At 34.0% G+C, this 17,221-nt stretch overlaps 1 protein-coding gene across 1 annotated transcript in view; it reads right to left on the reverse strand.

Annotated features, from left to right (window-relative positions):
- Nucleotides 1-17,221, reverse strand: part of pygo (pygopus family PHD finger) — a 35,314-nt gene that overhangs the window by 8,877 nt on the left and 9,216 nt on the right. Inside the window, exon 3 of the mRNA XM_035355280.2 lies at nt 11,203-11,397. Coding sequence (XP_035211171.1) covers nt 11,203-11,397 — 195 coding nt within the window. The remainder of the gene's footprint in view (nt 1-11,202; nt 11,398-17,221) is intronic.

Below are 17,221 nucleotides of genomic sequence, written 5' to 3' on the forward strand. Positions count from 1 at the left end.
GATCAGATCTACCAACTGAATCACATGTTCAGTTTTGGCATTTGCGTAGAAAAGTACAAGCCAAGGAAAAGGCATGTGCAGTGTTTTCGCTGCCAGGCCTTTGGTCATACCCAGAAATTGTGTAACAATCCTGAGCGATGCGTGAAATGCGGAGGAGCTCATCAGAACAATATGTGCACCAAAAAACCTGATGAGAAGCCATGCTGTATCTACTGTGGAAAGGACCACGTGAGTAGCTTTCGTGGGTGCGAAGCCTACAAGATGAGGTTTGAGAAGAAAACCAAACCAAGAATCCAGAGACAACCTGCTCCTGAAGCATCATCCGAAAACTTTCCAGAACTACCCAAGACTGACTATAACTGGCTCAGCCCAGACGACTAACAAAACCCGCTACACCGACAAAGTTAAAAACAAACGAACTTCTGTGCCTAGCATTTTTGATGGACTTTTATCGTGTTTTTCCAACCCGAACATCCAGGAACTTGGCGAAATCATACTCAAGATACTTAGTTTTCTACAGAATGTAAATATTGCAGAGAAACTTCAAGCAGTGCTCCAAACAGTGCAGAAACTTATGGAATACACTAATAGTGAGTAATTACTTTTCTTTGAACTTTAATTTTTCAGTAATCATCACTTGTTCACCAGCTCGACGGCTTTTCTTGACTCTCTGTTATTAAAATTTTTAAACACTGTTAGTCAATTATTTTAGCTCAAATTTTTCTTATTACTTTATTTTTATTTAATCTCTTAATGCTAATCTTCTGACTAGTTAATTCATTTAAGTTCAAGACTATGACTAGGTTATTTTTTGTCACTTTTTGCAATAACTCAAAATGTTCTACAAGGGGTAGGGCCTGGTGTCATGACGCACCGTTCCACTGGAGGAACTACAGACATAGCACAGTGTCTAGAACAGTAAAAGAAAACACTCAGATGAAATCAAAGCAGAATTGCTAAAATATCAAAAAGTTACTCAGGCTTTGCAATTATGAATATGATGGAGGACTGGCACCAAGGAGATATCTTTCAATCATTTGTGCTGCTTTTAGTCTTCCACAGTGCTTGTCAAAACAAAAAATGAATGATAATAAAATGTGCAGCTTCTGGTCAACTTCTGGACCTTTAGCATGAATTCATTTACTAAAAACCATAGCAAAGGAAGTTAATTTCCTAAACATTTCCCTCCATTTTCTTTTTTATCCTCAAATTATTGTAAAAGGCTTTATTATTTTATACAGACATATTTAATAAATATAATTTTTCAAAAATGACACACAGATATACAAAATTCAAAATAAAATTACAATTTTAATTGCTCACTTTAAACTCCTAATAAAAAGCCATGACACACAGCTTGAAAACTGTTGTTATTAGTCATAAATAACATGCAAGTTTCTAACTTGGATCATAAGCAGAAATACTCTAATTACAGTTTAAATACTTTTAACTATGTTCAGTAATATTTTATAAATTTAATAAAATTATACAAGTCATATTTTGGCAACTTAAGATTTTAAAATGGAACCAAAACACCAATAGGATAATATTTTCATAAATTTCCTCAATTAATTTGCTCAGTGAATATTTTAAATAATTTTCTATCAACAAAAACTCAAAGTATCAGCCAATAACTAGTTTTTTATTTATGGAAAAATAATTTTGAATTTAATAAATGTTTTTTGAGAAATTACTTGCATAAAAAGATATAAATTGTCTTTGGTTAAGAAATAAGATAAAATAGAAAACAATACCATTTCCAGCATCACTTTCTTTATAAAAGCCAAATCATGAAAATACTCGCCATTTTATCTTAATGAAAACTTGTCCTGAAATAATACTGTAGTTTCACCATATGAAGAAATTTAAGATAAATTATTATAAAACATTTAACCAAAACCAATTTTAACACAATAAATAAATGTGTAAGTTATCAATAAAGGCTGTATTTTGATAATTTTTCATGATTCTATTGCACATCAGATCAGAAAAAAATTATAAAAATATGTTCATGCTTTTCAGATTGATTACATTAACTGAAGCAGATTACATAATTTATATAAAAAGCTGTATTATTTTAGCAAAGCTGATGCATTAAAAATAAAATTTCAATATGTTATTTGAACTAAAAATTCCAAAGGATCTTTGAAAACATGATAATTATTAAAAAGGGATGGAAACTCTATTATTAGGAACTTCAAACTACAGAATGCTTTAAATATTTAGCCCTAGTTGTCTGAGTTTGGCAACTTATACTAAGATGTGTAGAAATAGTGGTTGTGTATGTTCCACATATTTTTATAATTAGATCGGTTGCATGAGATTCTTGAGTTCACAAGGAAAGATGCTACCAACTTAAAGCACAATTCACTAAGACCTGCATAATTTTAATTATTATTTTTCTTATTACAGAAATTAGATCACATGCTGGTCTCATAGCACTGTCTAAAAGCAGATCATTCTATAATCCCAGAATGCATTTTGCGATGGCGAAAGAAATCCGGATTTCCATCTGTTGGGAAAAAGGGAATGATTCCCCAAAGTAATTCCCCAAGTACCAAAAATATAAAGAGTTAAAAGATACCAAGGGTTTAATTGAACCCTCTGTCTGCAGTGGGTGATTGTTGGTGCTGTAATATTAGTGAAGCTTAGAGTCAGAAGAAGACTGGGTGATGCATTTGAAACTGGAGGAGTGACGGCTACACGAAAGTTCCACGTGAACACAGCAGTCCTCAACTAGGAGGAATGCAGACTTAAGGCAATCAATACTAAATTGTAGAGATTCTATTGCGGATGGAGATACTAAAATGCTTTGCTGTTCGAGAAAGCCCTTTATAAGGTGCTTGAAATGGCTTTCAGATGCCGTCCCAACCACTAAAACTCATCCTGAAGACATGGGTGCAGACTTGAAGTTCCGGGGGATGGAAGAATAGTGTTGATACGTCATGTGTTGATGTTGGTTTAAATGACATTTATCATTTCACGTAATTGGCTGAGAAATTCTGATAGTTCAACTTAATGCCACAGGATTTAAGAACTAGTTGCCACAGGATTTAAGAAATTGGCAGCTATACACCAATTCTGCCACCATGCACTGAAGATTGGACTTAAAGGCAGACATACGTCCAAGAAGAACTAGAGGCAAGGATTCCATCCAACGATATTGCTGTGGCATTTGAGGGATTGCTTAAGGGAGCTATGAAAGTGTTCAACAAGTCCGTTACTGGCAGGATGATATGGAGACAAGTGGGTGCGCTTGTCTTAAAGTTCCACAATAAGTTTTGTCAGCAAAAGAAGGAACATTGACTCAAACTGCCGTCTTTGGTCCATAGTGATGATGGAGGGTACCCCAAAACAGGAAATTTAGCATTCGATAAATGTACGGACAACTGTCTGAGCTGAAATGTCAGCCAAAGGAATGGCTTCCGGCCAATGTGTAAACCGGTCAGTGCAAATAAGCAGGTAAGTTGCACCATCGGAAGGTGGAAGAGAGCCAAATGACATGTACACTGCTTAAAAAAAAAAAAAAAAGAGAGGACAGTGCTATATCTCCCATTCTACTGGGCCGATTGACAAAATTCAAACTGCGTTTTTCATGTCTCGAAAGCGTGACTTGGGATATATATTAGATTTATATATAGCAGTCTCTGCAGCTGATTAATTTATGAACGTCACCTGAATCTGCTGCATTTAGACAAGTTGTTCTAGCTGACATTCGTCAACAATTTTGGGTTTTGAGAGGAAGGAAGACAGTCCAAAGAGTTATCACAAAATGCTTTAGGTGCAGAAGATATTCTTTGAAGAAAATGGAAACTGAACCAGCTCCACTGCTGGAAGACAGAGTTCGGGATGCATTCATTTTTGAAGTTATGGGAGTGGATTTAGCTGGTCCTCTACACTTAAAGGATGGAAGTAAGAGTTGGATACTGCTATTCACTTGCGCTGTGTATAGAGCTATTCATCTGGAATTGATTCAAAGCCTTTCCACCAATGCTTTTTTGTTAGGATTACGAAGATTTATAGCGAGACGAGGCAGACCTAAAAAACTGTACAGCAATAATGGGACAAACTTTAAGGGAGCTAGTAACTCATTGGAGTCTCTTGACTGGGATAAGATATCTCAAGAAAGTTCCACAATAAGGATCCAATGGATTTTCAATCCTTCTACAGCTGCCTGGTAGGGTGGTTGGTGGGAGCAGATAGTTCAGATGATTAAGAACTTTTAAGAAGAGTACTAGGAAAAGCCTCCCTAAAATACGAGGAAATGTGCACTGTTTTGTGTGATACAGAAGCAGTAATCAATTGTCGACTCTTGACGTACTTATCCGAAGATGCACAAGATTTAATGCCGTTAACACCTTCCATGTTTCTTCAAGATAATAAGACAATAGGAGTACCAGACTTAGATAACTTGGACAGTAATTTGACCAAAAGATACTGGTATCAACAAAAGCTACGGCAAGAGTTAAGAAGAAGATTTAGAAAAGAATATTTAGGTCTTTTAATTTAGCAGGATTTCAGTAAGAACAGTTTGAAACAGATAAGTGTCGGTGAAGTTGTTCCGGTTGGATGTGATAATAAAAAACGAATATTCTGGCCTTTGGGTATAGTCACAGAGGTCTTTCCTGGAAAGGAGAATCATATGAGAGTAGTGAAAGTAAAAACAAAAGTAGGAGAACTCATACGCCCTGTCCAACGGTTATACCCTTTAGAGATTACTAATACGAACATTTTACTTAGAGCTAAAGAACTTGAACGAAATGTCGTGCCAACTGTTTCTCATAAAAGGAACATTCCTCATAAATCTGGAAATGTTAAGAGGGACAGTGACTTTAAAGGAACTGATTCTGAACTAAAAACTAGATGTGGCAGAAAAATTGTCAAACCTTCTCGTTATAAGTGAATTTTTTAAGTATATGTTCTGTATTATTATTTAACTTATGTTGTGAGTATATTGAGTACTATATGCAAATCTATTGAGTAGAAAGTTTAAATTTTTATTTGTATTTAATGTTTTGATTTAAACAGACCATTTTAAGAAAATCAAAAGATGGGAGTATGTTGTGAGCTCCATGATTTATATTTGTTAACGCTATTCAATAGCTGTTGTGTTTCTTTTTAGACAGAGTTTTGTTTTTGTAGTTCGGCAACAGTAAGAAAGATGAGAATAAGGTTTTGGTTTCCTTAAGTGTGTAAGCAAATAAAGTTTGGCTTTCTTAAGCAAGAAAATGCAATTGTTTATTTAAAAATATTTCTTTTTAAGTGTTATAGAATGGAGTCAGATTTAATTTAAAGGCGAGAACAACTGAATGAAATAATATTCAGGTAGATTCAAAGCAACAATCACTTTCCATGGACCATACCATTTAGGTTATGTTGGGTCTGAAAAAGCATATGAAGACTGTATGCTTAAGAGGCTTCACTGAAGAAAGCATGGAAGACTCCAATGCTATTCACCATAATTTGACACTGGATTGAATTACCAGTTTTCAACAACCTTACCTCTGCAGCTGGTGGGTGCCCATTCAGATTATAAAACAGAATGATGACAGGATACATTTCACTATTTATATACGGCAAATAATTTTTTAAAAATATATTTTTACTATGTTTTCTGCCCTAGCCAATGGCATGTACTCTCGGACATCGCACGACATGGCTCTGCTTTGGACAATCTTCTCTATGTAATTATTGTAAATACTTGTATATCTTACATTTTTTCAAGACTCATTATTTGGTACTTTCGTTTAAAGGACTTTGTATTTGCTATTTAAATTTATGTTAGTAATTTCTTTATGTTTGCATACTCCACTGTATTTGAATTGCATGTTACGCCACCTCACGATGTAAGACTCCACACTGGCAAACTGCCACCTTTCTCTTTATTTTTCATATCTTGTCTCTGTGATGCCTTCACTGATATTTTTAACTCCAGGATGCCATATTTAAAGACAACTGGCAAAAAGCCTGCATATCCATGCAGGCTAGGCCCAGTATAACAGTGGTAAATGGAAATGGATATATTTCAGATAGTTTAACTTTAATTACATGCTCTTATTATAACAGGTAAGTACACTCATGTCCAAAATTATCTTTACATACCCAAAAATAATGATATTCAATGAAATATCGAATCAATGTGATCCGTATTTGCAGGGAATGTGTGAAAAACAAGCCTAATTAGCATTATCCAATCAAAAGTAATCAAACGGTTTGTGATATGCAAATCTAGGCGTTACGTCATCCAAGGGTGAATCAAGCGCTTTGCTCAAACTGAATATTTGAGTGAATTTTTGCAACACACCGTTTGATTTCAGTGTGTAGGGACTCAAAGCGGTTTGTTATGGCTTCGAAGTATCATTTGGAAGAATCTGTAAAGTGGCGAATTATCGGCCGTTTAGAAGCAGGGCAGTCAATCATGGAAACAGCCACATGTCTGAATATTTCAAGACAGACAGTCTCTAAGCTATGGAAACTGTTTCAAAATGATGGAAGTGTTGTAAGGAGACCTGGACAAGGTCGGAAACGAATGACAAGTGCTTCTGAAGATCGGTATCTGGCATTAACTGCCCGTCAGAAAGGCTCCTGCTCGCCAGTTAAGTTCAGAGCTTGCAGCCGCCACTGGAACTGTTGCATCACGGCAAACAATATACAGAAGGCTTAATAAAAAAGGCCTTTATGCCAGAAAGCCAAGGGTATGTGTTTTACTGTCTTCACAGAAAAAGAGGGATCGCTTTAATTGGTGTAAAGAACATCAAAACTGGACTGAACATCAATGGTCCCATGTTCTCTTTACTGATGAGTTGCGGTTTAGTTTAACTGGTGATTCTAAACGTGTTTACATCTGGAGGGAGTCAGGAACACGAAATGATCCCTCAAACATTGTGGAACGTGACCGTTTCGGTAGTGGAGGTGTGATGGTATGGGTTGGAATAATGATCGATGGACGTACGCTCCTACACGTGTTCAGCAGCGGATCTGTGACAGGCCAGATATATCGAGATGAGGTCTTAGATCCTTATGTAAGACTTTTCAGGGGTGCATATGGACCTGACTTTTTATTTATGGATGATAATGCCCATCCACATCGAGCAAACCTCGTTGATGAATTCCTTGAAAGTGAAGACATTAAGCGAATACCTTGGCCAGCAAACTCTCCTGACCTTAACCCGATAGAGAACTTATGAGACTACCTTGGAAGAGCAATTGCACGTATACATCCTCCTCCTAGAGATGTAAATGCTCTGAAGACGGCATTGCTGGAAGAGTGGAGATTAATTCCCCAAACTGTGGTTAACAACGTTATTTCCAGCCTTAAAACACGTTGTGATATGTGTGTACAAGTCAGGGCAGATCATGTTCCATATTAAATTCGTAAGACTTAATTCTTTTTCTGAATCATTCCTTTTTTTCTTAACTCTCTTTGTCACACTTTATTACCATTTTTATTGTTTCATGCTACAATTTTATATCATATGAGGTGATCTTCAATTTTTTCTTTTGCATTTATACGTCATCATGTTATGTATGATTACACGAAAATTCATTAAATTATAAGTCATAGTCTCTGAGAAATCCGTGAATTTATGCATGTAAACATAATTTTGGACATGAGTGTATAATGCATGAACTTTTCAATCCTATAAGAGATTTTCTCTCTCGTAGGATTCAAATTTTTGCAGTACAGTTCTGCCGTAGGTAATATAAGCAGGGGAGAAAAACTAAATTAGTATAGATTTTAAATAAAATTCTATCAAGAATATCTGATACAGAATCCTCTTATTCAGGAGCAAAATGATTTTGCAGTGGTGCAAAAGCCAAATAAATAAGATATCAGAACTAAGATATTTTAATTTTGAAAGCTTTAAGTAAAAAATATATTGGAATTAATGTAGTTAACTAAAGAACATAAATTTTTTGGTTGTCAAAGATATAAGAAAATTTAATTCGTCAACTGAAGAATTTTTATAGTTAATTATGGGAAGTTAAAGATAAAACTGATTAAGAGCTTAATGATGATCAGCATTCAAATATTTATTTTATTACCCTCTTTTGAGCATAGGACTTGTGTTTCCTAAAGCAAAATCTCAATACTTTCATGGAAGTTGATTTACTCTGCAAGCATTACAATTTTCTTAATTAAAAGGGTCTCTGTCAATTGCTTTCAAAAAATCAATACACTTTTATTTAAAATTATATCAATCTTTTTTTTTTTCTCTCTCTCTTTGCTTAATTTTACATTGGTGTTTTTCTCTTTTTCATAACGGAATATATCATCTTTAAAATTTATCTATTGAATCAACAAGTAAGTAATTTTGGTTTGCATTATAAGATATTTTCTGCCTCCTTTCCGCATGCCTTGGTGGTGTAATTGGAAGCATATTAGATGCACATTTGAGAGGTTCAAGGCTTGAGTTCTGGTGAGGGCTCTGGTGAGGGACATTTTCCCCCTCTCCTCCTTCAAAATAAATAAATAAATAAATAAATAATGCCTCTACAAGTAGCACCCGAATTAAAAATTAAAAGGTGGTGGATTGATAATTTGTCACCTCCAGGATTTGGTGACTAGGTACCCTAATTCCAAGTTGCCCAAAAGGGGGAATATATAAGGGTCTCCCTTCTTTCCACATGCATTCGTGATGTAATTGGAAACATACTCAACACGCATTTGAGAGGTTCAGGGTTCGAGTCCCATAGAGGGCACTGCACATTTTTCACCTGTCCTCCTCCCCCCCAAAAAAAGACTCTACAGCTTAAATCAGTAGCATTATGTTTATTTTGTTATATTTTTGTCAATTTTAATTTTTTTTTTTTTTCTTTTGAGATTTTCCAGCTGACACTTTTAGATTGCTACAGAAACAAATTCCATGTATTTTTGTTTACAACTGTTGGTTTACAGTTAATTTTAACACGGGGTGCAAAAATAAATGTTTTTACCACATATTTTAATTTCATAAAATCAAGAAAGTGGCTGAAGCTCAAAGGGAGATATCTGAGTTCACAAGGAGTTTATGGTGCTGATTGCTTAATAGAAGGCATGTGTTAGAATTGGTTTAAAAAATTTTGTTCTGGTGATTTTTCACTTGAACACAACTAGCATTCTGGCTGACCTTCTGAAGTTGATGATGAAAAAATTAAAGTCATAATTGAATGAAATCATCATATAACAGTGCAAGAGAGTTAAAAAAAAGTTAAATGTATCACATACAATAATTAAAAATCATACAAGATGCCTTGGACTCATTAAGAAGTTTGATACAGTCAAAAGTCGTTAATTTAGACACCCATAATCCGGAATGATCTATAATCCGGACCTCAAAGCTAAAAACTTTCTGCGCATGTGCCGCGTTGGCACATGCGCACAGGCGTTTTACGCGTGCGCGTAAGACTTTGACTACTGCGCATATGCGTGTGCGCAAGTGCAGAATACGTTTTCGCCTGCGGATTTAATGTATAACGGACAGTGTAAGCTAAAATTATCTAATTATCTATTTCAGTTAATGATTGCATTGTTCCTTAATCTTCGAATTGGATCCCGCTTATTATTTTTTGCAGACTGTAAGAGCAATTTTATAAAAGTAAACTTGAACTTTCGATTATGTCAAATAGAATTTCCGATGCTGGAACTTCCAAAGGATCTACAAAACGAAAGTATGTTTCGATGTCCGACAAACAAAAAGTGGAATTGCTGCAAAAAATGGATAAAGACATGAAGAATGTGACAGAGAGGTTAGTGAAAACGAAAAAATTTCGATTGACAAGTTAGTCGGTATTCTCGGCACAGCAATTAACGGGACTTGAACAGCGGAACTTTGTAACTGAACAAGAAATTATGTCTGTTTATAGAATTAAAGAGAAAGTATTATCACATAAAACGAAGCAACTTAAACAACTTACATTAAAAGAAATGTTTAATAAAGTAAACAAATAAATATTAAGCCTGTTTTTTGTTTTTTTTTTTGTAAATTTTGATATTCTTTAGATCATAATTGTTCTTTATTTCATAAATTATGGTTTCATATTTTTAATTTTAGAATTTCTGCATGCCATCTTACGAGATTTAAACTGATGATCTATAATCCGGAAAAATCGATAATCCGGAATCGCCGAAGTCCCGACGAGTCCGGATTAACGACTTTTGACTGTATTTAGGTTCCACATGAATTAAAAGAAATTCAATTAACATAATAAATCAAAATTTGCATTACAAATTTCAAATATAATGCAACTGACGGTTTGAGAAGCAGGTGATGAAAAAGAATTGTCTACAATAGCATTAATCAAAAAAGATCATTATCCAGTCATGATGAATCAGTAAAAGTCATATCGAAAGCTAAATTGCATCAGAAAAAGATAACATTGAGAAGCTTCACGCACCTTTAGCAACACGTACAAAATTACTGGAACTTGGTTGGGAAGTGATGTCACATCCAGACATAGCCCCAACTTTGCAACATCGGATTACGAAATTTCTGAAACTGAAGTTTACGAAACTTCTTAAATGGTAAAAGTTTTAATTATAATCGCACGTGACCTCAAATCGCACGTGACTGATAGAAATTTTTTGACTGTGGAATCATGAAGTTACCAGAGAGATGATAAAAGGTCATCTAACGGAATGGAAGATATTTTGCCTGATTAAAGTTAATATTTATATAGGAAAAAAACTGAGTTTTTAAGTCACACTAAAAAACAAAGTTGCCATTTTAATGGTAAAAACACAGAATGTTCTCTTTCTCTCTCTGTATGTATCTCTGTCTGTGTGTGTGTATATATATATATATATATATATACATATACATATGTCAGTACATGCATGTATATACAGTGGGCTCTATAAATGAAATAACAGAGGCCACATATTTTAATTTTTAGGTATTTGAACTTTCTTCTATGAAATTACTCATCTTCAATAATCTTCCATAATTTTTAGCATCTTTCATTACAACACCTTTAGCTATCATTAAAAAAAAAAAAAGAACTGAACTTTCTTCTATGAAATTATACATTTTCTAATTATCTTCTATAATTTTTAGCATTTTTCAAAAGAACATCTTCAATTATTATTATTGTTTAAAAAAAATTTAATGGCTTTGAAGTAGAAAAAATATGTTAGATGTCTACACAGTACAATAAATTATAATAAATTAACAAGGTGTATATTTCCGACAAGCTGCTTTCTTTTTGTAATAATCAACTTACTTTTCCAGATGACATTGGCACCGGCTTTGCATGCATTGGCGGACCAGACATATGGGTAAGGCCTGGTGCTGGCATGTTTGGAACTGTAGTAGTAGTAGCAGGAATTGTATCATCGAAGGGATTACTTGCTACAATGGTCTCTCCAAATCCAGTTAAGGGCTGAGGAGGTACAAGATCTGGCAATGCTGGGCTTGCCTGTTAGATTATTATAAGATATATGCTTTATATATCTAGAAAATAGTTTACAATAAGGTAACTAAATAGGAACTGTAAAAAGCACAGTTCAGTAATTCTGAGATAGCAGAATAATTTTTTGAATGAGCTGCATCATATATCATAATACAGTTTATTCAAAAATTGTTGAAAATTAATTTTCATAAATTATTTTTACAGTTTCTTTTAATATCTTCTGACATCCAATATACTTTTATTGACCATTTAATACCAGGAGTTTATATTACTGGAAGTCTTAGAGAAGGCAAGAATTTGGAATTTTCATTGCTCATTTGAATAAACCAAAATTTCAAACTAATTCCAGTTCACTATATTTATTTGCCTGAAAGCTGCTTATAATTATAATTAAAAATGACCTAATAAACTTCAATAAAATAAATAATTCAAGAGCAAAATATTTCCTTATTAACAGTTACCAAATGATTTTCTCAAATTCACAGTACTATTTTACACAAATTAGTATAGTAAAAGTTTGATAATCCGGCAAGTTTGAGACTTTGATAATGGTGAATTAACAGACTATCAGATTTACGAAAATAATTGAGCAAAAAATAATTTTGGGTATTTTCTGATTATCTGCATCCCTAAAAGTCACCAACTCATTACTGACTTTATGAGCTGGTGATAAATGCTTGTTTAGTTGTCTTTACAGCTAAAAGGTACTGTTATGTTGATAAAGAATACAGTACAAACTCCGAGATCTGGACTTGAGAAGAATTCTGCAATTTCAGATTTTAAATCATTAGTTTAAATCTAGTAAGATGATATGCACAATTTTTTAATTCAAAATATGAAATGGATGCTTACCAAATAATAAAACATTAATGACATTAAGGAACCAAAATTTACAATAAACAAAAATTAAAATAAAAAAAATTGTTTGTTTTATTTCTCCATTCAAATTGTTTAAGTTCCCCCCCCCCCCAAAAAAAACTTTTTTTAAAATTTTATAGACAAAATTCATTTCTTATTCAAAGTTCCAGTGTTCAAGTGCTGTAATTATCGTGTGAAGAACTCCCACTATATCGTAAATCCAAATCTTTTCATTTTCAGCAACCTCTCTACCACTTTCTGCACTATTGGTAGCAATATTTTCTCGATTTAGAAACATACTACAAATTTTGCCATCTGCTAGGTAACTGATGATTGGAGCCTTGTCATGCAATCAAAAACTTCTGTTAAAGCACCTTCATTTATTGCCACTTCTCTACATTTCCTTAAAAATTCTGAAAAATTTCACCACTATTTCACTTAATTCCCCATTTCACAAATTTAACTGCAAAATTTCACTTTTTGTTTGCAATATCCAAAAACCTTTAGTTTGCAGCATCATAAAGCTTGGCTAGCATTCGCTATATACTACTGGCGATGTATCAAGAGATTAGCAACTAAAGATGTGTTATTCTGCTGAATTTTGTTTTGCTTCTATCGTATACTAAGGAAGTTAAGTCTGAATTATATTAGTATAGTTAGCTATTATACTTGCATCTATTTTCAGCATATGCTTAAGGCTTATCAGAGTTCCAAATAATTAAATTTCCCACATATAATGATTATGTGGGAATTAGTTATATGAACAACAAATTAGTTATTCTGAAATCAAACGGCACTAATGCACTCAACACGTCACAAAGCAGTCTGTAATCATCGCCATGAGTAATGTCAACATAAATGTTACCATGCTCCTTAGCCAAAGTACTAATTAATACTTAAAAAAAATACTTTAGACATGGCTGCATAAGTCATTTCTCAGCCTGTCAGGAGTTGATACTCATTTGGTGATGACAACAAAAAATAATTAAAAAAATATCAGGCTGGCATCAGGAATATAATTTAGTGGCCATAAAATCAAGAATGAACTTTTAGTAGAATGTTTCAGTTTCAGAAAAATGTTTCAGTCACCAGCAAAAAGGTGACTAAGAAGTCAACTTATATACATTTATAAATGAGTTTCTGCAACATGCAGCTGTTTCATTTAGTGTCAAACTGAAATTAGGAATCAGGACCTTCCATATGCTTTATTGTGAAAAAATGTCTACTGCACACTTATGAAGCATTAAGCATACACTCAAGTGACACAACTCTCAGAAGCATTTTCACATTTTTGGAGGAAAAAATCCCGATGGCCCAGATGTTAGATCATTCTGGATTTTGAATTTTGTACTGTAGTACAAAAAAGTATTTTATAAGGATAAAAAAAAATCATGGGAAGGGACAATTTAGAGCCAGTGATATTTTTTTCAGTTATGACTTGCAAAATTTCTTCAAAACAGTTGTTTTCTTTCTTACTAGGCTTTCTGTCAAATAAATTTAGCAAAATAGATCTAGTATTCAAATGTCTGTGTTATAAACTTGCATGGGTTTGCTGTATCATAGGTATACTCTAAAAATATGCTAAAAATGCAGAATTTTTACTGAACGTTGAAACTGGAAATGCAGATAATCAGAAAGTAACCAGTTTTGCAAATGTAATTTAACTTATTGAGGAATCAAAATCATTTATTATAAAAATAGGTTTATACAATAACTCATAAATGTATTCAATAGTTAAAAATATACTACAGTCAAAAGTCGTTAATCCGGACTCGTTGGGACTTCGGCGATTCCGGATTATCGATTTTTCCGGATTATAGATCATCAGATTAAATATGGTAAGATGGCATGCAGAAAGTATAAAATTAAAAATATGAAACTGTAATTTATGAAATAAAGAACAATTATGATCTAAAGGGTATCAAAATTTACAAAACAAAAACTTAATATTTATTATTTTACTTTACTTTCTTTGCTATCGGAAGCGAATTATAATGACGAGGAATTTGATTTAAATCATTCAAAGAGGGAGTACATCGAGATGAAATACTACATTTAGTAAGGAATTATAAGCCAAATAAAATAAAAACATCTGCCCTGAAGATAAGGATAGTGGTGATCAACTTCCAATTCATTGCGCGCCGCGGCGTCCCCCCGCCGCAGAGCAGCGTGAAATTGTTAAACAGATTTCGGAATGGTTAGATAAACAAAGGATATGCCTTTATCCATTTTTTGCAGCAATTCCACTTTTTGTTTAATGGACTTCGAAACATACTTTCGCTTTGTAGATCCTTTACATATTAGTAAATATATATCGGAAATTCTATTTGACATAATCGAAAGTTCAAGCTTACTTTTATAAAATTTCTCTAACAGTCTGCAAAAAATAATAAGCCGGATCCAATTCGAAGATTAAGGAACAACGCAATCTGCAACATTAACTGAATTAGATAATTTTAGCTTAGCTTATACCGTCCGTTATACATTAAACGCGCATGCGTAAACGTATTTTTGGGCATGCGCACACGCATATTCGCAGCCGTAAAGGTCTTACGCGCATGCGTCAACGCGACGCATGCTCAGAAAGTTTGTAGCTTTGAGGTCCGGATTAAAGATCATTCCGGATTATGGGTGTCCGAATTAAAGACTTTTGACTGTACAATACAGAGTCCGAGATCTGGACTCGTCGTGACTTTGGCAATTCTGGATTTGGGATTTTTCCAGATATTAGATCATCACTTTAAATTTGTTAAGATAACATGCAGAAATATATAAATATTTATTACATTACAAAATACATTATAAAATTCAAAATATGAAGTAATGAAGCACTTATAACCTTAAAATAATCAATTTTTTTAAAAGGCTTAATATTTAATGGTTTGTTTTATTAAACATTTCTTTCAATATAAGCTGTTTAAGTTACTTCATTTTTGAGACTAATACTTTATATATAAACATAATTTTTTGTTCAACTACAAATTTCCCTGTTCCAAGACCTGTAACTGCTGTGTCAAGAATTTCCACTAAATTGTCAACCAAAATTTTTTTCATTCTGAACAAACTCTGTCACTTTCTTTACTATCAGCAGCAAAATTTTCTAAAATTATCTTTCTTTAGAACCATACTACAGATTTTGCCATCTGCTACTTGATGTTATTGCAATGGAATACTTCTATATCATTTTCATTTATTACTTCTCCCCATTTCTTCACAAATTTAATCAATTGGAAAATTTCAGTTTTGCTTATTCACATTACACTATTGGTGAAGTATCATGAAATTGGCAACTAACACATCGTTCTGCTAAATTTTGTCTTGCTTCTATTGCATGCTGATAAAGTTAAATCTGAATATAGTTTAGTTATTTATTATACTTACTCGTATTTCACACACATGCTTAAGACTTATTCAAGTCCCAAATAAATAAATTCCCACATATATTTAAGGCTGGTGCTAGACATTTTATGAACATGTGCATTCTCTGCAGGTCCTAAATTCTGCTCCCAAATGTCTCCCTAAATTCTGAAAAATTTGCCGTTCCCTAATTTTGTTGCTTAGTGCTCTCTAATTCTAAAAATTTTGCCTCCCTTAAATTCTGCACCAACTCTGGTACCAATCCTGGGCTAACCTGAATAACAAATCAGTTACCTCATGTAGCTGCACATAAGTAAAAAAAATCAAACTTTAAAGTAGGAGGTTGACTTATATGGAGAACTAAAAAATGATCTATGGTGGCAGACGACACGTCAATGAACTTGACTATTAAATATATTGTTCATACAGAAAAAGGACAAAATTGTTTATTTATTCTTCCTATTTTTATTTATTAATTTTTTTATTTCATTTCATTATCTGGTGTCATAGACCAATTCAATCCGTACAATATCTGTGAGGCACTCTTTAATTAATATAACGTATCAAATCAGTAACTGTAACCATACCAAATACAGGGGTTGGAAAAAAATATGCAAACACCTTTAAAAAAACATGTTTCTTTGCTTAATATGGTGTAGGAAACCCGTTGGCATCCAAAACAGCTTGCAGTCTTCTCGGAATGGATAAATACAGTTCCTGTATGTTTGCCAAGGGAATATTATACCATGCTTCCTGGAAAACGGTGGCAAGTTCAGATAATGATGTTGGCGGTGCATAACGAGATTGCACTTTCCGTTCCAATGTAGACCACAAAGGTTCGATAATATTTCAGGTCTGGTGACTGTGGTGGCCAGGGGAGATGGGACAACTCATCCTTGTGCTCAGAAAACCAGTCCTGGACAATGTGAGCTGTGTGAACAGGGGCTTTGTCGTCTTGGAAGACACCATCACCATCGGGGAACAAAGTTTGTACCATGGGATGAACTTGATCGGCCAAAATGTTCACATAAGTCTTGGCAGTCATGTGCCCTGACACAGTTATCATGGGGCTAGCAGAGAACCACGATATGACTGCCCAAACCATAACAGAACCCCGCCATGTTTCACTCTTGGCAACAAGCAGTCTGTATTATAGGCTTGAGATGGCGTTTTCCAGACGTAAACTCGGCCAGAAGTGGGAAAGAATGTGAAAGAAGACTCGTCAGACCATATTACTCGCTTCCACTGCTCTATAGTCCAGGCTTTATGACTTAAACACCACCTTTTCCTGTTACGGGCATTAGCATCACTGATGAGTGGCTTCTCAATTGCAGCACGGCCAGCAATTCCCTGTTTATGAAGCTCCCTTCTAATTGTTTTGGTACTCACAGGGTTCGGTAACACAACATTCATTTCAGCAGTAACTTTTGCAGCTGTGGTCTTCTTATTTTTCGTCACAATTGCCCTTAATGATCGTCTGTCACGATCACTCAGGACACACTTTCGTCCGCGCTGTGATTTAGCAGATGATGTTTTTCTGCTTTTCAAATATGCGGAATAAATCTTCGATACAGTACCTCTTGAAACACTAAACACCTCAGCTACCTTGCTTACG

The sequence above is a fragment of the Stegodyphus dumicola genome, chromosome 9, assembly GCF_044657685.1.
Source record: "Stegodyphus dumicola isolate Sdum_Otavi_A_Nest chromosome 9, ASM4465768v1".
Classification (NCBI taxonomy): domain Eukaryota; kingdom Metazoa; phylum Arthropoda; class Arachnida; order Araneae; family Eresidae; genus Stegodyphus; species Stegodyphus dumicola.